General features: G+C 41.9%; 5 protein-coding genes across 8 annotated transcripts in view; 3 read left to right on the top strand and 2 right to left on the bottom strand.

The window, feature by feature from the left end:
• Nucleotides 1-5152, top strand: part of nit2 (nitrilase family, member 2) — a 6344-nt gene extending 1192 nt beyond the window's left edge. Inside the window, exons 4-10 of the mRNA XM_008407606.2 lie at nucleotides 616-704; nucleotides 806-899; nucleotides 1571-1645; nucleotides 1715-1793; nucleotides 1901-1999; nucleotides 2910-2965; nucleotides 3276-5152. Coding sequence (XP_008405828.1) covers nucleotides 616-704; nucleotides 806-899; nucleotides 1571-1645; nucleotides 1715-1793; nucleotides 1901-1999; nucleotides 2910-2965; nucleotides 3276-3376 — 593 coding nt within the window. The 3' untranslated portion in view covers nucleotides 3377-5152. The remainder of the gene's footprint in view (nucleotides 1-615; nucleotides 705-805; nucleotides 900-1570; nucleotides 1646-1714; nucleotides 1794-1900; nucleotides 2000-2909; nucleotides 2966-3275) is intronic.
• Nucleotides 3603-10962, bottom strand: LOC103463898 (CD276 antigen-like). The gene is made up of 5 exons (XM_008407605.2): nucleotides 10544-10962; nucleotides 10137-10460; nucleotides 8792-9064; nucleotides 7898-8062; nucleotides 3603-5252 (listed from the first exon to the last, which is right to left on the bottom strand). Exons 1-5 carry the CDS (start codon nucleotides 10725-10727, stop codon nucleotides 5185-5187), a joined length of 1014 nt encoding a protein of 337 aa, XP_008405827.1. The 5' UTR covers nucleotides 10728-10962; the 3' UTR covers nucleotides 3603-5184.
• Nucleotides 10963-11837: 875 nt separating this feature from the next.
• On the top strand, nucleotides 11838-15675 carry LOC103463900 (uncharacterized). 2 transcript variants are annotated; one of them, XM_008407607.2, is made up of 6 exons: nucleotides 11838-12028; nucleotides 12483-12657; nucleotides 12805-13274; nucleotides 13370-13544; nucleotides 13634-14128; nucleotides 15000-15675. In XM_008407607.2, the coding sequence occupies exons 1-5, from the start codon at nucleotides 11951-11953 to the stop codon at nucleotides 14116-14118; spliced, it is 1383 nt and encodes a 460-aa protein (XP_008405829.1). In that variant the 5' UTR covers nucleotides 11838-11950; the 3' UTR covers nucleotides 14119-14128; nucleotides 15000-15675. The 2 variants fall into 2 exon arrangements, with proteins under 2 accessions (XP_008405829.1, XP_017159973.1); XM_017304484.1 differs by lacking the exon at nucleotides 11838-12028 and adding an exon at nucleotides 12035-12182.
• A 627-nt stretch (nucleotides 15676-16302) lies between these two features.
• Nucleotides 16303-19295, top strand: gtpbp6 (GTP binding protein 6 (putative)). Of its 3 annotated transcripts, XM_008407613.2 has the most exons (10): nucleotides 16307-16796; nucleotides 16876-17013; nucleotides 17085-17155; nucleotides 17234-17364; nucleotides 17632-17702; nucleotides 17782-17940; nucleotides 18016-18224; nucleotides 18571-18719; nucleotides 18825-18977; nucleotides 19068-19295. In XM_008407613.2, the coding sequence occupies exons 1-10, from the start codon at nucleotides 16445-16447 to the stop codon at nucleotides 19192-19194; spliced, it is 1560 nt and encodes a 519-aa protein (XP_008405835.1). In that variant the 5' UTR covers nucleotides 16307-16444; the 3' UTR covers nucleotides 19195-19295. The 3 variants fall into 3 exon arrangements, with proteins under 3 accessions (XP_008405834.1, XP_008405833.1, XP_008405835.1); XM_008407612.1 differs by having other exon boundaries at nucleotides 16303-16796; nucleotides 17782-18224; nucleotides 18825-18971; nucleotides 19068-19294; XM_008407611.1 differs by having other exon boundaries at nucleotides 16306-16796; nucleotides 17782-18224; nucleotides 19068-19294.
• plcxd1.2 (phospholipase C, X domain containing 1, tandem duplicate 2) lies at nucleotides 19242-24566 on the bottom strand. The gene is made up of 6 exons (XM_008407608.2): nucleotides 24322-24566; nucleotides 22884-23020; nucleotides 20940-21068; nucleotides 20714-20869; nucleotides 20448-20631; nucleotides 19242-19675 (listed from the first exon to the last, which is right to left on the bottom strand). Exons 1-6 carry the CDS (start codon nucleotides 24401-24403, stop codon nucleotides 19404-19406), a joined length of 960 nt encoding a protein of 319 aa, XP_008405830.1. The 5' UTR covers nucleotides 24404-24566; the 3' UTR covers nucleotides 19242-19403.
• Nucleotides 24567-24647: the final 81 nt, after the last annotated feature.

Below are 24647 nucleotides of genomic sequence, written 5' to 3'. Positions count from 1 at the left end.
TATATATGGGGAAAATACTGGTTAGTATCTGCATTAGTGTATCAGGAAAACAAATAGTGAACACAAAAATTGGTCTTCTAGATGCATTTGAAATAAAATCACATTATATTAATATAATGCATAAAATAAAGAGCAAAGCTCTCTTATGGTGTAGCAAATTTATAATTAGACATAGTGGAAGTAAGTTCATATGTTTTCTCAAGAAGCTAAATAAATTATTCTACACTTAGGGCAAAGTATGCTGCCATCTAGAGGATGTTTTATGTATAATCCAAATTGAAGAGGGAAATGGTATTATATGGAAATCCGTTTTTTCTTTGTTTTAGTTAACTTCCTCTTCCAGAAAATACTGAATAATAGATAAGAAGATTGCAGCTGATCATAATTTTTAAAACTTTTTCTCAGAGTTGGTCAAAACATCTCTGATCATCATCACATTTGAGTCGCTGATAAAATAGAAAAGAAACCAGATGAACCGGATAACCTGGAGCAGCTGGGTCAGTGGAAAGACTGTGGGAAAACAAATGCAAATTAAGAAACAATTGGCAAACAATCCAACCATTTTCCATGTTCATATGAATGAATGACTGAAGCCTCCTTGTTGTTGTTGAACAGGCTCAATCCCTGAAGAGGACAGCGGGAAGCTGTACAACACCTGTGCCGTGTTCGGTCCTGAAGGAGAGCTGATTCTCAAGCACCGGAAGGTTTGCGTGTTCCTCACCTGCGCAGGTCTCCTTCACAGACGGAGCCGTGCCCCAGCGCCCGCTGCGTTTGTGTAAACCCCTCTTCCCCTCTCTCCCAAAAGATTCACCTGTTCGACATCGACGTTCCAGGGAAAATCCGCTTCCAGGAGTCTGAGACGCTGAGCCCCGGGAACAGTCTGTCCACGTTCGACACACGTGAGTGGCAGATGGGGACGGCTGTCTTTATGCACCTGGAGCTTTTCCACATCTATCACTGTTAGAATCGCACGCCTTATGGTATTTTACTTGAAATTAAAAAACAAAACCTTTTTTTTTTCATATTTTTCTACAACTAAAAATCTGAAGAATGTTTGGGGGTCAAATAACGTAATCATTGGTCTGCGACCTGCGGTTGCAGAGCCACAAGAGGCTCTTTGGACCTTCCATAATTTCCTTTAATAACTGACTTAAAATGATAAATAATTAACTGGGTGAGCTACGATGCATCTGCCCTGATTTCTTGAATTTTGGGAAGCTTAGTGATCAGCCGATAATTACATGCGACGCTGATCTCATCTACCTCAGCAAAGTTCTAAAAATCAACCTAAGTCTTCCTCTTCTCTCCAGTGGGAGACGTTTGGCCAACAGTCCGGCCCACCACGTCACGTCTGCAGCTAACAATCGTCTCCCCGCTGTTGCCAACTCAGCAACTTTCTTGCCATTTAAAACCTCAAAGCAAATGGAACTGACGAGCATTTCCGTCTCTAGGGTTGCTCTTTCACATAAAATACAACAAAATCTAGAACTTTCATGTGGTTCGACCAGTTTTAAGTAGATGAATCTTGTTTTGTTCAGATTTTCTTCCCCTGTTCTCTTGGCTGTGGCAGCGTTCTGTAGGGTGGGAGTCGGAATCTGCTACGACATGAGGTTCGCGGAGCTCGCTCAGCTCTACAACAGGAAAGGTAAGCGACTGAAAACGACTCATTTGGACTTGCCTGACAGAACGGCTGAAGAACTTGTTCTGTGCTCAGGCTGCCAGCTGCTGGTTTACCCCGGAGCCTTCAACATGATGACAGGCCCCGCCCACTGGGAGCTGCTGCAGAGGGCCAGGTGAGACTGGAGCCCGCCTGCAAGTTTGCATCGGCCGTCGAGATCCACCGCCGCGTTTAATAATCCAGTCAAGATTCCTTTGCGTCATCTTCCCGTGTGTGACGCAGGGCCCTCGATAACCAGATGTACGTGGCCACAGCGTCGCCTGCCAGAGACGAAGCTGCGTCCTATGTGGCCTGGGGTCACAGCACCGTGGTGAACCCGTGGTAAGACCGCAGGAGCACGGACAGACAGACGGCCGGCAACGGGAATGGCCACCTATTCTGAGTTTATCTTTATCTTTAAAAAACAAAACAACAAAATCATTACAGTGTAATTCAGTTAGATGTGACGAGGCTGAAGGTCAACGTTTTGAAAACACTTGTGCTCTTATAAACTGAGGCTAAAACTGTTTTAGTAATCGATTAATCAGTCTACTCTACTGAGTCGTGTAACCGGATCAAACAAAATGGCACGCTGTGACGGTTTTTCATTTAACCACTAAAGCGTAATTTGTACAATGTTAAAACTGTAAATAAACCAGCGACTCAAGTCATTTTTTAAGTAAGAAAAGTAAACATTGTAATGCCTAAAATGCAGTAACAGCATTCATTTGGTGAACGTTTCATTTGTAGCAAAAAAAATACCCATGAAAAGCTGCAGCCCGTTCTGCTTCATTTGACATCAGTACAGTGAAGGACTGAGCTGTTGATTATTTTTATTTTATTTTATTTTATTTTGGATTAACCAATTTAATAAGTGGCAATCAAAGATCTCCTGCTTCATAGGAGATTTAAAATAATAATAAAAAAGAATTTGAACCTACAAGTGTCACTTCAGGAGTTCTGGGTGGAACATATTTCCTGGTAAACAAGGGCTTTTTTTATCTTAAGATAAAAATGTAAATATTTTTTGAACAGTTTTGCCTTCATTACCGCTCTAACTGTGTTGTTCTTCTAGAAAATGGCCTTTTTCGAGTGAGTGATTAATCGGTTACTAAATTGGTTGATAACTGTTCGAATAAGAGATTAAACGCAATATCAATCTAATTTAATTGTTTGAGCCGTATTGCAAACCGTTGCTGATGCTCTGTGTGGCCGTTTGATCCGATCTGAACGTGTTTGGATGTTTTTACAGGGGAGAGGTCATCGCCAAGGCTGGGCATGAGGAATCCATCATCTACGCCGATATCGGTGAGAATCAGAGGTCTTTCCCTCCATCTGAGCTTTGATCTAGGAAGCTAAGAAAAAATTATTACTTGATACACAGCACTTCCAAGCAGTCTGGTAAAACTGTGGAGTAGTTTGGGATTTGATTTCAGGATTTTCCACATCTGGGCTGGAGAAAGGAAATAGTTTTGTTTCTAGATTTTATTCCCCACCATAAATGTCGTCCCTCCGATCGTCTTCCCTACCTTCCTCCCTCCCACATGTCAGACTGTGTTTTCCTCTGTGATGAGGTTCTGCATGTTCTGACTCTGCATGTTGTGTTGCCCGAATCCAGACCTGCAGTACTTGGCCGACATCCGGCAGCAGATCCCAATCAGCTCCCAGCGTCGGGACGACCTCTACGCCGTGACGGCCATGCAGCAAGGATCGGGCTGAACGTTCCAAACGGGATCACGCTCCTCTAATTATGTGATTTTGGAAAATCCCAACGTTAAATAATCTTGGTTCTTGTCATCGAGGAGACTGGCTGTCAATATTTAGTGCTTGATGGAGCCGTTGCGATAGCCAGCCAGCTCTAATTCAGGACCAGCCTTCATGTGAAGAACGACGAACTGGGAGGGAAAACGGTCGAGGACAACTTTTCTTTTCTTTTCTTTTTTTTCCCTCCTGAACAGCTTCTTAAATTTAATTAGATTTGAGCTTGTGTTTAAATTATGCAGTTTTACGTGTGTGTTTCTCATCCAAATCCAGGTTAATTTAAAAAAAAATCCCAGACTCACTAACAAAAAGTGTTGATTAACTCAGAGATACTAAGTAACAGACGGAGCTGTACGACATGTGATTCAGAAACAGATTCAGGAGTTTTTTAAATAAGTTACCAAAGCACCTGTTTGTGGTCCTTCCTTCAGCCTCTTGTGGCTTTTAAATTTTTTGAAAAAAAAGGAAATATCCTATAAACCTTCACTTATGTAGATGCGTCATTGATTAAATCAGACGAGCTTTATTCAGAAAGAATCCCTTCTAAATAAAGGGAACTCTAAAATGCTTATGGACAATTTAAAGTGCTTCACAAAACAAAGAACAACACACACAATAAAGAAATGCATAAACTCCATGGCCAAGAGTAGCGCTAAACATCAAAGTACTGCATTGCTCTTAAGAACATTTGCAGCTGCGTTCAAAAAGCAGTACCAGATTAGCCAGTGCTTTGTTTTTTTCTCCAATAGAAATCATATTTCTACAAATAATTTAATAGAAATCAGCAGTGGTGACAGTATAAGAATATTAGTTCTTGAGGTTCTTCATTCCCTGATCAAACAGGAGGGTTTTTACTTGACTTTAAAGGCAGATGGGGTGAAAGTGAAAAATACAGAAAAAAACGTAACATGTGCGGCTAACATGGTTTGAAAAGCTTTAAAGTGTGAACCAAAACCAGGAGGATTTGAAGGAAAATGAAAAATGTGCGATCCAATCGAAGAATAAAAGAATAGTCACAGTGGAAAAAAGACACAGGCGTTGATGGGAGAAGTTTTTCTGTTACCTATGAGTACTGTAGGAATTTATCAATGTCTGTGTGAAGCCACATTTTTGGCAAAAAGCAATAATGTCCCACAGTTGGAAAAGTAAGACGTTCTCAAGAGTTTGTGGTTTGCTGAAGAGAAATAATTCCAACAATTAACCCCAATATTTGAATTCAAGCTGCACTACACTATAAGCATGATGGGTTTGGGATCACAATATGTGGAAACTTCTCATTCTACACCATCTGGTCTGTTTATTGCGTACCAGGAATTGGTTCCAAATACTCGAGATGGTGGTACTGCGTTATACTGAAGAGAAAATTGGTGCTTTAACAGGATGATGACCACCCAAAACACCAATAAGTGACCAGTAATAGCATTACATTGTGGAGTTAGCTGCCCAATTTTTGGACTTCACCATCAAAAACCCATTTTTCCTCCCTTCCTGTAGCGTGAGGGCAAATTAGACGCATGTTCTCATTAAGAACAGAATGTACCGTGCCACTAGTGTCCTTGTCATTTCCGACTGGAATCAATCAGCCGGCACATTTAAGAAAAAAAGAAGGCAGCAAGCTTAGGATAATAAGCATCTAGAAAATGCAACACGTAATGATTCAGAACTATTTACATATCAGTGCTTTTTTTGTTTGTTTGTTGGGACTGATTATAAAAAAGTGGCGGTGGATCCATAGATTAACGTTTCTCTTTTCTTGTCCTTTTCTTTCACACGTCAGTCTCTTTTGGCTCTGGCATCATTCCCTCAGTCGCCTGCTTGTACTGATATCGTCGACCTGATGGACACAAACATTCAGTCAGACACGGCAGCAAACACAAGGCGGCTCACTGTTGTTAGAGGAGCTTATTGTTTACACATCCATACTGTGACTTACAAAAGTATTTACACCCCTTTGATGTTCTTTTTTTTGTCATGTTATGTATTTTATCGGGATTTCTTGTGATAGAAGTGGAGGAAAATTATATGAATGAAGAGTGTTTGTCAGCATCGGCCAAATCTTGCCATAGATTCTGAAAAAGTTGACTTTTCTACCAAATAATTTTACGCCACTTTTGCCTTCGTTCCTTCTAAATGAAATTATTGCTGAATCGCAACAACTTTCCAAACATCTAAAATCACTTAAAACTGATTTTTGTGGTTAATTTAACCACATTATTAATCATGTTTTTAGGCTTTAAAAAAATCTAAACGTCATTACAGAATAATATAATCTTATTTTTAATGAAAATATAAGAAAAAAAGGCTCACAACACAGTTAATAATTGAACCAGCAACTGCTGCTCAAATTCTAAGCAGGTGTGTTGCATACAAACTCTTAAAAGACTAACATGCCAGAAACTAATATGTATATCTAAGACCAGTTTGATTTTATCTTTGACCAAAACGATTAAGAGCCTCTCCCACCACCTTCAGAATAATTAACATGATCTAACAGATAATGTATAACCTAAACCGCTCCACATCTTTATCCCTGACCTATCTGCTGGTCACTAACAAAACTCTGGACTTATAGGAAAAACAAACCACACTCTGGGCTCCATTTATTAATTAGGTGATTTCTGAAAGTAGCCACTTTCAACAGATTTTATTAAGGGGCATCAAAGTAAAGAGAGGTAATGTCACACGTACTTTTATTTTGGAAAAAAAAAAGACATAATTTTGCTTTTTGTGGTTGAAATGTGACAAAAATGTGAAAACGTTAAAGTAGCCTGAATAACTTTTCAGAGATATAAATAAACCTGGCCTGGTTCAGCCTGGAACAGCTGTAGCCAAAACACATCAAGGTGGAGTCAAATCTTAGTTTGGACACTTTGCATGCTGGATCTTAATGGATTCACCGTCAGAGGGAATTTATTTACAGTTATACTGAAATTAAGGAGTAATGAGGTTGTAAATAAACAGATCCAACTCAATGCACATGATGAATTTCCTACAGAGCTACATTCTGTACTGACAGCCCCCAAAAGACAAAGGTACATACATTGATATTTAAAAAGAAGAGGCAGGAACAAAGTTATATAAAACGAACTTCTGTATTAGAGTTTTACACCTAGCTTTAGAGTTTTGTGAAACATACAAAACTTATTAGTAGAGGTGTGCCGATCGATCGGCCACCGATCATAATCGGCCGATTTCCGTGAAAAAGTGTATGATCGGTGATCGCCGATCACGGTCTCTTGTTGCCAATACCGATCACCTGCATCTCATTTCTCTGCCTGCCTGCGCAGCTCGTCTCCTCTTTCCTTCACATTTGTTGCTGCGCAAACGCACAGCAACAAATCCTAAGCGACGTGAAACTATAACGCACTGAGTGAATGGGGAAGTTTGCGTGTTGCGGCGGAAAATTGAAGCATGTGGGGTGAAGCACGTCAAAATGCATCAACATGACGAATCTAATATGGCATAAAAACAATGCCATACTTGACGGAGTTTGGCTAGATCGAGGCTCACTGCAGTAAAAAAGACATATGGAGCAATCAGATCACCCAAATTAGCATGACGCTAAACAAATGTGTACAGCAAAGCTAAACAAATAACCCGCAAAATTATTTTAAGTCATCGAGCTGCGATGTAAGACGCTGGTTCTGCTCTCGCTGTTGAACCGCTGCTACGTGCTACTGGTAGTAATATTTCACAGACGGAGCGCCGCTTCTGCTCCACCTGGTAGTGACTCTCACACTGAACCTCTGCTTAAAGCTGCATCATCTAACTTAAAAAAATACATTTTACATACGTATTAAAACTTTTGCTGTTCTAACATGAGACAGATAATCTCTGAAAAAATAATCGATCTTCTCCCTGCTCTGCATAATTACTCCGCTCAGTCAGAAACAGCCCATCAGAACTAGCAGTAATCAGCTAGCCGCGATGCTATCAAGAAGTTTTCATTCAGTAACTCAGGATTGTTTATTGTAATGGAACTTGTATTTGCCTTTGAATGCTAAGTTTTATACATACATTTTTTTGGCAATGTTGAGAGGTTTTAATTTGGCTCTTTGCATTATTTAGCCTCTTCAGAGACTTCATATGTTATCAGTCTGTTAAAGACAGTATTACCGATAGCAGTACAATTTGCAGAATGCCTGTTTTTAGTTTTCTTCTTGGAAAAAGTTATTAAAAACAAGTTTTTGTCTAAATTAAGGTGAATTCATGGTTCCTTTTTCTACATAATGAAACCGGTAGTGTTTATGATAAAAAAAAAATAATGTGATCGGTATTGGTGATCGGCCGTGATCTGCCCTCATAGGTGATTGGAATCGGAATCGGCAGGAAAAAACCTGATCGGCACATCTCTACTTATTAGTCATACAGCTATCAGTGCAGATTAAATGCCGTTTCATGCTAACTCCGACGGCCTGAGTTGAAAAGCATTCACGGGTTTCCTCGCTTCGCTTTCCGGAAAAGTATCGATTGGCTCACCTCTCCGTGGTTCCTCGTACTCCTTCTTCCTCATCTTGCTTATCTTGTCCAGGTGAATCTGATAGTAGATCCCGGAAAGCACCATTATGGCGACCACCACGCACAGGACTGTGCTGAAGATCCACATGCCCTGCGACGCGCGACTCCCACTGCTGCTGGCTCCCACTGTGAGTCCAAACAGCGAACAGAGTTACGGCGTGTTCTGGCATCCCACTGAGAAGACCTGACAGAAGGTCTTCTTTGAATTAAATAAAATTGGCGCCAATAAAATTTTGCTGCACAAAATTGTGCAGCAATTTTTTTTTTGTTTGTGCCACTATTTGGGATATTGGTAAATGTTTCCAAAGGTCAACCAGCCTCCCTCCCCTGCATGTACCAAATCAAACAAATTTGGCATCAATCAACTGTGCTGCAATATATTTGCTTCACAAACCAGCACAAACATACCACAGCAAATTTATATCAATTTTGTTAGATTTTGTAAATGTTGCATTTATATTGAAATCTTAAAAATAATAACATAAAAACATTTGCTGCACAAAATTTTTTTTGCTGCACAAACAAGTTTATATCAATTTTGTTAGAATTTTTAAATCTCATTTATATTGAAGTCTTAAAAAGTATAACAGCACAAACAAACAGAAATGCAGCACAAAACGTTTTTTGCTGCATAAACTTATCACAGTTGACGGACCAAATACTTTGTTTGATTCTGTAAATGTGGGCTGACTGCTTGACCTTTGATGGCCTCTAGAAACATATCTTAACATCTTCAAAATTATAGCGGCACAAACGAAAATGTCTGCGGCAGAAAGATTTCTGCTGCACGTTTGACACCAATCCCGTTTAACTGGAAGAAGGACCATCTTCACTGAGCGCCAGTGTTAGACTCACATTTGACCGTCAGGGTTTCGTTCGTGGACGGGTTCTTGATGGTGCACGACACTGTGTCGTCTTTGGAAACGTTGACGGTCAGCTGGCTGGTGACGTTGTATAGATGGGAGTCAGGGAGCGCCTGGGCCCAGGTCCTCACGGAGCCGTTGGGGGGCTGTCGGCCGTCGTTGATGAGCCAGTAGACGGCAGGCTCTGGGTAGCCCCCATACGACCGACACAGGTAGGACCATTCTGTGCCTTCTTCCTTCCTCACCTCAGGGATCCTAAAGCTGGCTGCGAAAGCGACAAACGCACAAACGTAAGGCTTTTTAAATGATTTTGTGATTATTAACTGTAAGTGCATCTGAATAAATTGGGATATAATTGAAAAGGTTAAATTGAAAAAGTAAAATTTACTATGTTGATTTTCCGCTTTTGACAAGAAAAAGAACATCTTCGTTAAGCTTGTCAGTAGAAAGCAAAAAGCATGAGGTGCTGTAAAATTTCTTGGTAAAGATCTGCACGGAGTTTAGACTCTAGTATGGATTGCTTATGCACCTTTTTCTACATCATTTTTTTCCTTCCACTCAACTTTCCATCAACATGCTTGGATACCACACTAACAACCAGTTTCTTTGGTGGTGACACATAGTAGCTTACCCCCGCTTGTGCACATTGACTGTGTATGTCCAGTCACCAGCCTTCAAGGGGCAGTGTTATGTGTTTTTCAGACACATGAAGCCATTTTATTAACACAATCAACTAACTTCAGTTGTTATAAAAATGCTACATATGTCGATTACAACTTAAAATAAATTTTACTCCCTGGTTTAACGTCTTGCAATTAGGCCTCCGTCTCTTTAAAAAGTCCTGCTCTTTGGGAAGTCATCACAACATGGCTCCTCTATTAACCCTTTAACAACATTTTTTATCAGAGAATTAGCTCCTTTTATGATCTCAGCAGATGCGCAGTTCCACCAGGTGTTTGCTAATTGCTGCTGGCTAGTCTGAAGGAGCTGAGTGGGGGCGTTGCGGGGGGAAGAGGAGGAGCTTCGTCCACTCAGGCGTTTTGCCCAGCTGAATGGTTGCCATTCAGCTCAAACATGCATGAAATAATCAAAGCAACACTCCATGTATGTTTTTGATGAGGGAATAACATTATAACATGATGTTAAAGCTGAAAAAGTCGATTTCATATAAAACTGCCCGTTTAAGTCCGGTAGACCAGATCACACATGTAAGGCAGAATCACCAAAACTAGGAAAAAAGGGTTCACAACGTAACACAGTTTTTGTGGCGCCTCTCTGTTTTCGTTTATTATGTCAAGTCATTTTAAACTGATTTATTTCAATGTTATGGAACTAACCTGCGACCCTGAGACACCTGGTACACGCAGGCGCGCTCTGGTTCTCCCCTGACAGCAGGAACAGGCTGTATCGGCTCCTGTCGTGTTTGGGCTGAGCTGACGGCAGCTCCAGGGAGAAGTTTCCACTGGTCGCTGCGTCTGTGGGAATCCTGGCATAATTCACGCTCCACGTCTCCACGTTCCCATCCCCGTCCCACAGCGATCTGAACACGGCTTTGTCGTGGTTCCTCCACTCAACGGAAAAGTTCAACAATCTCCCAAAGTTAGGGTGGCAGGGCAGCAGCACCGGCTCTCCCACTTCACCGAGGATGCAGTCTCGCGGCTCTGTGCAGAAAGAGAAACAGAAAGAGATGAATGAGGTCGGTCGGTGCGACCCGCAGCGTGGGCAGAAGGCCGGGTCAACTTACCCAGAGCGGCGCACAAACACACGCAGTAGAGCAGCAGCGCCGCGCCGCGCCACGGTGTCGCCGGCATCGCGCCTTCCCTGGCGCACAAGAGCGCATACAAAGACCGCGGAACGGCTCCTACAGCGACTGGCTTTTCAGTTGGGAAAAGCGAAACTCGTCCATTATTGGCACACTCCACACGCATACACGAAAAATATGTCGGTTCTGCCTCACTTCCTCGTCCAGCGCCGCGCCGTACGCACACTTTTCCACAAGTTCAGTCATGCTGCGGCTTGTTCTGCCATACCTGATCTCCTGTTTTAGGTCAGCAAAAATCAAAAATAAATACCGCGGGTAGGAGTTAATGAAGGAACAGTGCAGACTCCAGGCTCTTCAGTGTGGGTCAGTAAAGATCAGGTGAGGATCCACATTATAGGTGGAGTTTGGTTTAACCTGCTAGACAGCTTTTTAGACCACACACACACACACACACACACGTTGGTAAGGAAGTATGAAACAAACATGTAGCGAAGTATTTAGAATAATTAAAATAAAGCCTGGAGAGTTGACAAGAACTGTGGCGGTAGTAAGTGTTGGTGAAATTTTATGAAGACAAAAATGCTCCAACATGTCAAGTTAGTACACACGCATGCAGCCATATTCAATTAAAGCTCATTTTATAAATTAAAAGTTCCTTTAAGCAAGTATCAGACATACTTTTAGTTGAGGATACATTTCTGATTTAAAAATTATTTTTTTATTGTTCTGATGCTATATTGTAATTCTGCATTAGAGTATAACAAGAATCAATACAAATCAATAATATTAAAATTTATTAAACATATATATTCCACACATAAAAGGAAATTAAATATGTGAGAGTCTGTGGGAAACCATTAGTCAAATTGTGGAGGCGAAGTTCTAGGCATGTGAATATTTTCCTAAGACATCATGCAGTATTAACCAGCCTCTATTTTAGGAAAGAAAAGCACAAACTTTATGGGCTTTTCTACGTCACGAAAATGTTCATATTAAAGGGTTAATGATGTTTATTCGAAGGTGGAACCACGTATTTAATTTACAACACAACTATTGCATATTCGATGATGAGCCTGCAAAACATCTTTTCATTCCCTGCTTCAACAGTGATGCCTCTTCATATGAAATGCAATATTTTTAAATAAGAATGTAAAAAAATATATTTTAAGAAAATATCTGTTCTAAAACGTCTGATTGATTATTTGAAGTTTCTTTCTTTCTTTTTTTATTATTATCTGTGAATGTTAATCTAAAAGCACACGACTCACCGAACACAAAACAATCCTCATAACTCGGGTTCAGGACCCGAAATTTTGCGCATGCGCATAGTACGTTTAAAAACGTCGCAACCCCTCTCAGAAACACACGCTCTCCGGACCATTTTCACGCATGCCCAAAACAAAGATGGAGGCGTCTGACCATGATTACAGTTACCCTCTCGCCAATGCTGAGGCTGAACACCAACAAGTAAGCTAGCTTAAACTTTTTACATGTAGCCCTATTATAAAAATACGTCTTTTGTATTAAATTTTTGTTGTTGTTTTTTTATTTGGCTGTATCGAGTTGCGTTTCCGCGAAGTATCCAGCTGTAAGCGTCGCTCTCAGGCTCCGCCACTGTCAGGTCTTTTCCGGTTTATATGTTTTTTTTACGTAAAAGAAAAACTTTATTGAAAAAAAAAAAACAAATCCTGAAACAGTAAATGAAAATGAAATAGTTTTACGTTTGGTCAGGTTTTAACCAAAAATATGTATTCTATCCACTAGGATTTACATTAAGATTAAATTTAATTAAATGCAGATGATACGTTTTTACTTATTGAAACTTAACTGGTTAGATAAGATCTAATGTAGGAGTATGAATTGGATGAAAGCCACACTTTTAGTTGAGCTTAATCTGATTTCCTGTTCCATCTTCCTCCAGCTCCATATAACAGTTCAGACGGGGCGTTCACTGCCGTCTATGAAAAAGTGTCACTGCTGTCCATCTCCACAGTATCATTGTCCGTTTTGCGGGCCAGGATTTTTTAAGCCCACTAAACTGTCAAAGGTCAAGATCCACATGGACGGTCATTTTAATAAAGCAGTTTCCTATCTAGGTACGGTGTTTTTATTTACAGTCGTTTAAACTGTTATTGCAATTTTTCCCCGTCTATAGGGTGTGTACTTATATGTTTATATTTGTATGTGGTAAATTTTAAGATGTAAATATTGGATTCTAAATCAAATTCCCTTTGATATTTCAGATTACACCATTCATAGATGTGGACTCGGTTGCAGGAAACGGCAACACTTTCACTGCTTGTACTGCACGGCTACCGTACTCAGGAAAAGAGACCTTAAAGTCCATCTTTCATTCTGCCACATGAAACACACCCGAACACCGTCTGTTCAGACCTCAGACTCTCCAGCGCCGGCACAAGACCCAAACCCCACACGGTCTGCCTGGGACTCAAAACCTACACGGTCTACCCACATCCCAAATCCTACAAAACTTGCTTACTGTGCAAAGTTAGAGGAAGTACTGCCTTCATGGCTTAACAACACTCTCCTCATTCTCCGGGACCCTGTAGTTCACACACGCTCAGAGAAACCCTCCGAGCTCCAGCCTCTTCCCTCTCCGGGCCTTGTTGGTATGAAAGAGGATAAAATAAAGATGTCCAAAGACCATGACTATGGTTCCAACCTTGCTGAGGCTGAACCAAAGGAGAACAAGGTAAATCTGTTTATGATGTTTTTTTAAGTAAAGTTTTCAAATAATTTCCCTTATATTGGAGAAATTTGGCTTCATTTTCTTTTTACATTTTGCAGCTCCATATAACAATTCAGACGGGGCGTTCACTGCCCTTTGTGAAAAAGTGTCGCTGCTGCCCATCTCCACAGTATCACTGTCCGTTTTGTGGTCTAGAATTTTTTAAACCCACAAAACTGTCAAAGCTCAAAATTCATTTGAGTGGACATATTAAAAAAGCAATTCCCCATGGAGGTATGTTTCTATTGTTTTTTTTTTTTTTATTTAATATTTAATGGATTGGATGTTAAATATCTAATAAATATCACCTATTTATGTTTCAGATTACACCATTCATAGATGTGGACTCAGTTGCAGGAAACAGCAACACTTTCATTGTTTGTATTGTACGGCTACGGTGCTCAGAAAAAGAGACCTGAAAGTCCATCTTTCATGCCACATAAAACATACAAGAACTCCTCCAGCTTCTGACCAGAGCTCAGACTCTTCTTTTGAGATGCCTACCCAAACCCTGGCCCCTACATCCTCTGCCCAGACACCAAGTCCTGTAACATCTGTCCTGAGCCCAAACCCAACATCACTTCCCCACAGCCCCAAAAAACGAGCTTGCAGCACTAAGTTAGAGGAAGTACTGCCTTTAAGACCAAACAAAATTGACCCGTATAGCCTCCCTCAGAACCCTCTAGTTCAAACGTGTGTCAAACAACTTTCTGTGGTAAAACCTCGCTGCTTTCCAGATTGTGGTGGGACACAATCTAGAGGCTCAGGACCATCTATGATGGTTTCAACATTGGTGAGCAATCATTGAGGAAAGCAAAGTGAGTTTTCTGTTTTTTCCTTCTTTTTATTCATATAGTTTTGCTTTTATTATGAAGCTTCTTTTAATTGTACTGTTGAGAAGAGTTTCTTACCATGATTTGTTAGCTAAACACTAATGGAAAAACGTTAGCGGTTAGCTGATGTTTACTATTGTAAATGGCAAATAGTGCGGGCAGCCGTGGCTTTTCAAACTTTGCGCATGTGTTCACATAACTACTACATAATCTGTGGGACTTAGTAGAACGCATACATTTTTTTTTTTAGTTTGATCAACTAAACCAGAACACTGATTGGCTTCAAGTTAAAAATAAATGATATTGAAAAGTCAAGAAGATGTCACTTATCTCACATTGTGCTACCTTGTGATCAGTTCCAAACCGTCCTGTTGGTAAGAAGGAATGAATCGTAGTCTCCGCATCGTAGTCTAAATTAATCAGATTCCCTGCTCCATCTTCCTCTAGCTCCATGTAACGGTTCAGACGGGGCGTTCAGTGCCATCTTTGAAAAAGTGTCACTGCAGTCCATCTGCACAGTAACACTGTCCATTCTGTGAGCGACGATTTTTTTTTTAAACCCACAAAACTGTCAAAGACCGGGATTCGTTTGAGTGGTCATTTTAATAAAGCAGCGTACTAAAGAGATTAATTGATTAATTGTGAAAAATTTGTTTTTTCACCATATCTGGGGTACATTATTTATGTGTTTGTATTTTTATATGGTCAATAAAGAAAATGTAAATGATTTATACAAAACCATAGTAAAAACGAAAAATTACCCTTCGTGTTCTAGTTTTTTTGTGCATTTATATATTTTAATTTTTATATGGTTAATACTGCATATGACTATTGAATTTCAACTTTGATATTTCAGATCACACCATTTGTAGATGTAGACTCAGTTGCATGAAACAGCAACTGTACGGCTACGGTACTCAGGAAAAGAGACCTAAATGTCCATCTTTCATTCTGCCACATGAAACACACAAGAACTCTGTCGGATCGGAGCCCAAGCTCTTTTTCTTCATCCAAGGAATTAAGTTTTGAGACTCTTGAAGACCATATCCCAGATCCATTTCCAGACCTCACGCCATATGTGACTCAGAGCAGATGCTCTCTACATATTTTGATATTCACATTATGATCAAATTGTGACATTCTGTTAATTCAATGCAGATTTTCAAAAATAAATGTGCCTTTTATTCACACAACAGCAACTTTATGTTATGTTAAGATATAACAGATGTATCTTAGGTTGGCATCACAATCACCTAAGACATAGATATTTGAATGCATACTTGTTAAACCAAGTCCAGTGTGTATGTATGTTTGTATTATTGGTATTACATTATAATAAATTTATTACATAGTCATTAAAACACCGTTATGTTATGCACATTTTGTGAAAGTAAAAAATAGGAGTACCAAGTAACTGATCTAAACATCAACATTTATTTTAAAAATTGCATCATCACATGGACCAAAACATGAAGTTATGTGGAAATGTTGCTGTTCTAAAGATCAAAATGAAAATAATTCATAGAAATAATTGGAAGAATGAGATGGAAATATTTTTTAATTAACTTCTTTCAATATAAAACTTAGGAAATGTTGACAAAAACTGCAGTTGTGTGTCTGTGTGGAGAATTTTTGGTTAAAAGAAGCTTGCTGTGAGCAATTTGGTGAAGTTGCTCACAGTGTGTAGAGAATCCAGAAATTTTACTCAAGAGTAGCAATGGATCATAATAGTTACTCAAGTAAAAATACGAATAAAAATGTACCTCTTCAGCACATTAAACAGTTATTCAATTATGTAACTGAGTAAATGTAACTAGTTGCACGCAGCGTTCATTCAACAAATTCTGTCCCATCCATCCATCCATTTTCTTACACCCTTGTCCCTTAGTAGGGTCGGGAGGGTTGCTGGTGTCTATCTCCAGCTAACGTTCCAGGCGAGAGGCGGGGTCACCCTGGACAGGTCGCCAGTCTGTCGCAGGCAAATTCTGTCCCGTGTCTAAATAAAGAGCCGCCACGCCAGTAGGTGGTAGTGCAGCGCCGCCACGCCAGTAGGTGGCAGTGCAGCGCCGCCACGCCAGTAGGTGGCAGTGCATCACCGCCACGCCAGTAGGTGGCAGTGCATCACCGCCACGCCAGTAGGTGGCAGTGCATCACCGCCACGCCAGTAGGTGGCAGTGCATCACCGCTACTATGAAAGCGCCGGGAGAATAAGTGTCAGCTTGAAAGAGGTAAACAGTCCACGCTGACCTGCAGCAACAGCGCTTCGCATCATGTGTCGGTGATAAAACCTCCCGAGGCAGAATGAAGACTCTGAGGTTCGTTCATTCGCGCCTGCTTCTCTTCCCACGGAGCTGTCACAGACCCGCAGCCGCCTGCAGGCTTCTCCCCACGTCTCACCGAGGACAGCCGCCCGTCCTTCAGTCCAGCAGGTCCCTGGCGCTCTCCGCCTCCAGCCTAAAGAACTGGAAAGACCTCGTCAGCAGTTCACACACAGAAGAGGAGGAGGAGGAAGATGGAGACCTCCTGGAGGAGACGGAGGTGGAGGAGCTGTTCCAGCAGCATGTCCCTGCGGGGATCGGACAGGGACAGCACAGGGTGTTCATCGTCCACCCGGATGTGAAGTGGGGGAGCAGAAAGCAGTACCTGACCACAGGTATAACGAGTCCAACACGCTCAGTTGAACAAGGCGGTTCCTCGGAGGGTTTTTACTTCGCTGTGTGTTTAATTTACAGCCGAGCTGATGATGGCCGAGGCCGAGGGACTGGTGAACACCTTGGACAACTGGACAGTGGTGGACAAGATCATCCTCTCCACGAAGACACCAGAGAAGAAGAAGATATTTGGAAAGGGAAACTTCCAGCTTCTTACAGGTACTACCGGCCTCTCATCAGCCCTGACCGATGGGAAGTCTGCTCTGAATGAAAATGTGTTTTCTGTCCAGAGAAGATCCGGCAGACCCCGGGAGTCACTGCTGTGTTCGTGAATGTGGACCGCCTGTCCTCTGTGTCTGAGGTGAGACTGCGTGGAGCTGACCATGCTGAGTGGTTCAGTAGACTTACCGATGCCTCTTGTCTCCAAATCCAACATCAGAGGGAGTTCGAGGAAGCCTGGGGGGTGAAGGTCTTTGACAGGTACTCTGTTGTTCTCCACATCTTCCGCTGCAACGCCAGAACCAAAGAGGCCAAGCTCCAGATCTCACTGGCAGAGATCCCCTTACTAAGGTGATATCACACTTCATGTGTTGTCGGGGTTCTCACGCTGAGGGATCGTGAAGGTGGAAGAACTTTCGTGTTGATAACAGTGGGTGTCTGTAAATCTGTTTGTCCATTATCAGTCAATCTGGAAGTTTGGAAGTTGGACAGGAAAATATAAAGTTGCATTTAGCCTCGTTGTCTTTGTTACACACTTAACGTCTTAGTGTGCCCTGTTTGCCGTCTTTCTGCGGTAAAAAAAAACAAAAAAAAAAACACTTTCTGTTCCACCTGCAGGTCTCGACTAAAAAACGACATGGCGGATTTGGATCAGCAGGGCGGGGGAGCGAGGTACATCGGAGGCTCAGGTGATGCAGCCCTGAGACAGCCCGCGATCCGCCGCGTCGACTAAAGACCCGACTGACCCTTCCTGCTGGGTTCTTCCAGGGGAGACGCTGTATGAAGTCCAGCAGAGGCTGCTGAAGGAGCGGGAGACGAGGATCCGCTCGGCCCTGGAGAAACTTCGCAAAAAGAGGCACCTGCTGCGGTCTCAGCGGAAACACAGGGAGTTCCCCGTCGTGTCGGTGCTGGGATACACCAACTGCGGTGAGAGCCTGGAGACGCCACTCGGAAAGTCTCGGGCACATCGTTCTCATTCGTTTTTGCTCGTATCCGTGTCAGGAAAAACCACTCTGATCAAAGCTCTGACCGGCGACAGCGGCCTGCAGCCCAGGAACCAGCTGTTCGCCACCCTCGATGTGACCGTCCACGCCGGCCAGCTGCCCAGTCACATGGCCGTCCTGTACGTGGACACCATCGGCTTCCTGTCCCAGCTCCCACACCAGCTCATCGACTCCTTCTCCGCCACCCTGGAGGACATCATACACTCGGTAGGGAGTCCGGTTTCTTCTTCTACACCCACCGGAATAAGACGAGCTTTTTTCCCCCCATTTTTTAGACTTGGCTAAATATTAGGAAGCATTTTGGAAGAAAGGGATTGTGACGTAATTAGTGCTCTATGTTGGGGGTTTTTTCCGGTAAATTGCCGTTTTTGGAGTCTATGCTCCAGTTATCATTAATCAATTGCTAAATTTAAGGATTATTTCAATAATCGATTAATCGTTTCAGCCCTGTGCTCATTTATTAGAATGATTAAAGTCTCCCAGTAAGCTTATCACAGTCAAAAAAATCTATATATATATATTAAAAAAAACTCTTTCCATTCTTGCTCCCCAGGATCTGTTGGTTCATGTCAGAGACGTCAGTCATCCAGAGACGGTGAATCAGAAGGCAAACGTCCTGAATGTCTTGAGGAATCTGCAGATCCCACACAGGCTGCTGGACTCCATGATCGAGGTTCACAATAAGATCGACTTGCTTGACAGGTAAGAGTCTATGCTTCCCCAGCGGAGGAGGACCTGCTTCGGTTTCTGCTTTGGAAATTTTGCAATCTGAGATTACATCTTCTCCTGTCTGTGTGTGTGTGTTAGTTATGAGAGCTCGGAGCCTGGTGCCGTGTTCATCTCTGCCCTGCAGCAGCGAGGCCTGGATGAGCTGAAGAGAGCTGTGGAGCAGCAGGTCGTCAAGTCCACCGGAAAGCAAATCCTGGACCTGAGAGTAAACCTCAGCTCTCCTCAGTTAAGGTTTGAACGTGACGTTCGGTCAGCTGGTTTCATGTTCCGTTATGGACATGAGGTGAGCGTGTGTGTGTGTGTGTGTGTCCCGGTCCACAGCTGGCTGTACAAGGAGGCCACCGTCCAGGACGTGCAGGTGAACGCAGAGGAAGGCTCAGCCGTCGTCAAGGTCATCATCAGCGCCGCTGCTCACGGACGCTACAAGAAACTGTTCGAAAGTAGATGAGAGAGGAAAGGAGGAAACAAATGACTGAACTCAGAACCACGAAGAGCTTAGGAAAATACTGTGTTTACTCTGCAGCGATTAAAAGATCTGAGCTGACAAATCCGAGAAAGAATGAGACGTTTTCTTGTAAGAAACATAGCCTTGGCTTCACGTAAGAAATGCAAACTGTTCTCGGGTAGAAAACAAAACGACATCAGCTGATTTTCTTTTTAAATCTGCTGCTCCTTCTTGGAACAGGCGGAGGTCTTCGGTCGCAGTTTGTGGTTCAGTCCGATCACCAGGGAGCAGAGCGGAAGCGGACCCACGAAATCCCCCGCTATGATGTTGAGGCTGTGGGGGTCCGACCCGGGTCTCTGCTGCTCCACCCACTCCCTGAGACACTCCCAGTTGGTGAAGGTCAGCGTCCGCAGGGATTCCTTCGGGTTCTTGGCGATGTACGACCTCGGAGCCGTGAGGTTCAGGCCGGAGATGAAGAACCCCTCTGTGGAGACAGGAAACGCCGAGTGATGCCGCATCTCTCCAGCTGGAGGCGCCACTGATCAAAGTCAAGAACTAAATCTGTGGCGAAACTTGAAAACTGGCTTCTCTGTTCCCAATCTGACTGAAGGTGTGAATCTTCACACCTTGAGAAATTTGGGAATGAAGATAAACACGTGAAACCAAACAAAAATCTTAAGAGAGAGTTGAGATTTTAATGTGACAAAAATGCGGCTGGTCGAGGAATCTGCAGTCTGTAGAGATACGATGGTTTATGTCACAAACGTCCTAGAAAAACCTCAGACATTTTCAGACTAATCTCAGAAATTTTGTAGACACAACAGGGAAATTTCAAATTTTTTAAAGTCAAATAATTTAAAGAAAAAAACTCAGAAATTTTCAGATCAATTTTAGAAAGTTTGTAGAAAAAACAAGGATATTTGAGCGTAAAAGGTAAAAAATTTGCCAAAAAAAAGAAGAAATTTTGAGATGAATCTCAGAACTTTTCAAGAAGAAAAACTTGGAAACTTTTAGGTTTCAAATGTCAAAAATGTTCAACTTTTGGAAGTTTTGAAAAGTCAAAGTTGCTAAATTTGCTAAAAAAAAAACAACTGAAATCTTCAGATTAATCTCAGAAAATTTCAAAATAATAAAACAAAAAGATTTCAATGTTTTTTCTGGAAAGTGTCAAAAAAAAGTTGGCGAAAATGTTCTCCCCTCTGCTTTTGTTTTCGTTTATTTTGTTTTCCATCTCCAAAGTCCCTGATCCGACTCACCTGGTCGTCCCATGTCTTTGTTCCAGTCCAGGTAGCGAATCACTTCTTGTGCCGTTGTTTTATTCGCCCACCAGTATGGTATGGCGGGCCACAGCTGCGGGTGTCTGGCCACCAGCTGGGATTCGTAGGACAGGATGACCTGGTAGCCGGACGCCCAGAGCCTCCGCAGGCTCAGGACCGGCGCCTGTTCGCAGGACAGAGGACACGGTGAGGCAGCGTCTGGTGTTCAGAGCCAACGTCAGCAGCAGCAGGAGGAGGGAGCCCACCTTCCGGGGACACAGCTTTGAGCCGAACAGCTTCTTCAAGTGGGAAATGAACAATTCGTGGCACGTGTCGTCCATTCCCTCAAAATGGCTGCAGGCCAGGATGACGACCTCCTTCGGGTGAGAGTTCAGCCAGTGCTCGACGCATTCCAGAGTTTTCTGTGGAGCGGGAGCGAGTTATGGTGGGAAGCCACGATGAACGACAGCGGCCGATGTGACCGGAGCTCACCAGAACCGTCAGGTGTGTGTATATGACGTGTGTGAAGTAGAGGTCGTCGGACGGGTCGTTGGGTTTGTGCGCAACGCGGAGATCGAAGTACCGGATTCCCTTCGACAGCTGCTCCTCGATGCTCTTGTCCTAAACACAAGAAAGAAACTCCACGGTTGAATTCAGCCTCCTGATTGGATTTAGATCCAAAATTTTTAAGTAAAATCCGATATATATATATATATATATATATATATATTTTTTTTTTTTTTTTCCATACTAGAAACATTTCCTACGATCCCGTATCAATAGCTAAAAACTAAACAAACTAATCAGTCAACTCTGCAGTTTCTCTAATCTCTGTGGAATGTCCTCTCTCGCTGTTGTGGTTCTCGGCCTGTGAACTCTGACCTCTGGTTTTCAGCCCCTGCTCTCTCTGAGAACATCGAACAAAATCACATTCTGCTCTATCTGCGTCTTGTTAAACTTTGGACCATCTCAGCTTGAAAACCTTCATGACAGTCATGTGACTTCTGACTCCAAAACGCCGATATCAGCAACCCCATCATCTCCGTTCTGCAGGTAAGATCAGTTAAAAAAAAAAAAAAAAAAAAAAAAAAGGTTGTTTCTTGATGAGATCAGGGCAATTTAAATATTTGCACTAATGTTTTTTTTCATATTTCCTCACCTAACAAAGATAAATCTATTCTGTCAGGTTTTTCTGGTGCAAATAGACGCAAAGCAGTGCAGGAAATCTGAAAAGTGCGGCATGCTTTTGTAGCAAGGTTACTTCAGTTTTTGTCAACTGATATAAAAATTTTAATGAGGGAAAAACTACAACAGGAACTATATTGTGCGTTTATAAAACTAAAACTTACTAAAATTCTGCTTTCATGTTTATAAATCTATTTATTAGCATTTCAAACTGAAGTGAAAATGATTTTTTATTTTTTTTGTCCACACACAACCAGTTCAGCACTTCATACCTGCCTGTGCTCCTGTCTGGTAGTTAATATTAAACGGTAGATACCATCTTCAGAAAATTGATCCAATTATTATTATTGATCATGTTTTCTCCCAACTGTTTCTGTCGCCATTTTGTGGACTTGTCCGCTGAGGTGAATATAGTTTTAGTTACCTACAATTTGCTGTGCAGTCTTTTGACTAGTTCAAATGAAATAACTTAATTGGATTAAATAAAATTTGAAGTGATGTGCCAAACGGGTGGAGCCATGGTTACCGTTGCCAGGAAACCAGCCACAGGGCATTCAGAGTCAGTCCCTTTACTGTAACATTCCCTCTGCCTGGAGAACCTGAAGATCCTGTCCAACCAGAACCAGAACTGAGCCCAGTGTCTCATCCACCCAGCCAACGCCTCAGATAACCCACTTTTGAGCGCCTTCAAGAGGAAACAACAGAGTTACTGATGGGACCACCAGGAAGGCTTGGTCTTGATCCAAGAGATTAACGGTATTAAGATCTCTGGGACTGAAAGTGTTTGATTCATTAAGAGTCTCAGTGAATGTGGAGAAAAAAAGACCCGTCAGAAAGAGATTCCTCTGGGCCGTAAAACGTCTGGAAGAAATGATGCGTCTGACCTCTTAAAGCTGCGGCGTGTGGATTATTTTACCGTTTCTTTATTATCAACAATTAACAGCAAGATGTGTAAGAAAAAAAAACTTTTGTTCTGAGATTAAATGGCATCTCATGTTTTTTTTCTGGGGGAAATAAGGCATTATTTATTTGTAATAAACTTTAAAAACCTCAATCCTTTTCCATTTCATAATTAAGCACTGCTTGGAGTTGCTCTTCATAAAATCTCCATTAAACATGTTGAGGTTTGTGTCATAACATTTCTAAAACTTAATCTGGGTAAGGAGAAAATGAAAACCGAGACGTCCTTTCTTGAAGATGAACTCAACATGTTGACTGGTCGTCTTTTTGTTACTCCACATTTCTTCGTACCTGTGTGGTGGCCCATTTAAAGATGAGAGGCCTGGTGACGCAGTAGAAAAGTCCGTCCAAGAGCCAGAAGCAGTCCGACTCGGACGGGAGCAGGGGCGACGTTATGTCCAGACAGTAACTCATGGCGTCATGGCTGCCTGTTGTGAAAGAGACGCCAACGCAACTTTTGAGACTTCCAGGAACGAGAAACGTGTTTGTGAAATGGCGTCACCTCAAACTGGAACGGCAGGATGAAAGAAACACCTCTGTGTAATTTTTAGTCTCACTTGGAAGTTATTTTTGGTGATGTCTGACTGCTAAACCATTATATTATTATAAAATGTATAATGGGCTTCAAAACAAAAGGTCATTTCTATTTCCTTGAATGACCAAGAGTTCATCACTTTCAATTTTTTTTTGTGCAAATGACATTTGGTGCTTTTTTTTTTTAGAGCACAATTCTCTCTCAATAAAATTACCCTTAAAGATAACACCCAGTGATGTTTTTCTGTTTATCCTTTTGTTAAAAAAAAACCTTAACCTAGCAGCAGATAAACAGTTGGGTTTTTATGTATTTGGTTATATGCCTGTTTGAATCATTAAATTTGATTGGTTGTGATGTATATCTTTATGAACACTGAAGAATTTTGATAAACTTTGGCCATTCCAGTCTGCCCCGATTAACTTGACAAGCCTCTTCAATGAGTTGACAAAGTTTCCTAAAAACAGCTACGACGAAAACGAACATTTTGTTTCACCCGTACCAAATACAAGAGGCTTTTGATTTGATATGTAAAAAAAAAAAAAAAAAAAAAAACGCACAACAACATGCAAATAAGGAGCAAAAACAGGATGAAAAACACAAGAGACATTCTGGGAAGAATGATAATCAGATGCCAAGGTCATCACGTCATACAAGGTTTGTGGAAACCTGTTTTTTGAGAGCAAATGTTATCTTTGTTATATGAATATTGTTATATGAACAGAAGAAAAACAATGGAACAACTTATCAACATACAACTAAAGAGACTAATACATTTCAAAGATGTCTGAACGGGCCTTGTATCTTTAATACTCCATAAATGTCAGCATTTAAACACCACCGGATCTAGTGGATGTCTAGTAACAAAATGAACAAACTTCAAAATAAATGGCAGACTACGACAGTAATAACCCTTAAAAGATAAAAATAAATATAAAACAGCACAAGCAATTCAAATGAAAACTTGAAACAAGGGATGTTTTATGTTCAGCCATTTAGTAAAAGGACTTTCCATTCCTGAACGAAGCTTTGTAAAAGGAAGAATTTTGTATCGATAGCAAGACGATTAAATTCAAGCATATAAATAAAACTGTTATATATATATATATACGGATTAACATTAAAAATAATCGACAACATCAGAGGCTAACTCCTACTGCAGCCTGCGGGGTTCCGTGTGAAGTGAGAGTGACCTACCGGGTATCGCCAGCTCTGTCAGCGGAACGTCCCACAGCTCCTCCGGCAGGGCGGACATCCAGTCCTGGTTGTTGACATCCATGTCGAGCCGTCGGTGTCCGAGCTGCGGCTCTGAGCAGCCACTTTTACCGTGGGTCACATGGTTTATCTGCTTCCCTCCACCTGATTCCTCAAAGCCATCGACCACAAACAGCAGCGGCGGCAGGACGAAACCGAAGGAGGGAGGAGAAACTCGCAGTTTCCTGGTTTTTACTGACCAATGGCAGAAAAAGCGCCGCCAGAGGGCGCACGTTCAAAAATAATAATATAAAACAGCTGGAACTGGG

This window comes from Poecilia reticulata, linkage group LG4 (genome assembly GCF_000633615.1).
Source record: "Poecilia reticulata strain Guanapo linkage group LG4, Guppy_female_1.0+MT, whole genome shotgun sequence".
In the NCBI taxonomy this organism is placed as follows: Eukaryota; Metazoa; Chordata; class Actinopteri; order Cyprinodontiformes; family Poeciliidae; genus Poecilia; species Poecilia reticulata.
This window is presented reverse-complemented; position numbering and strand designations above follow the sequence as displayed.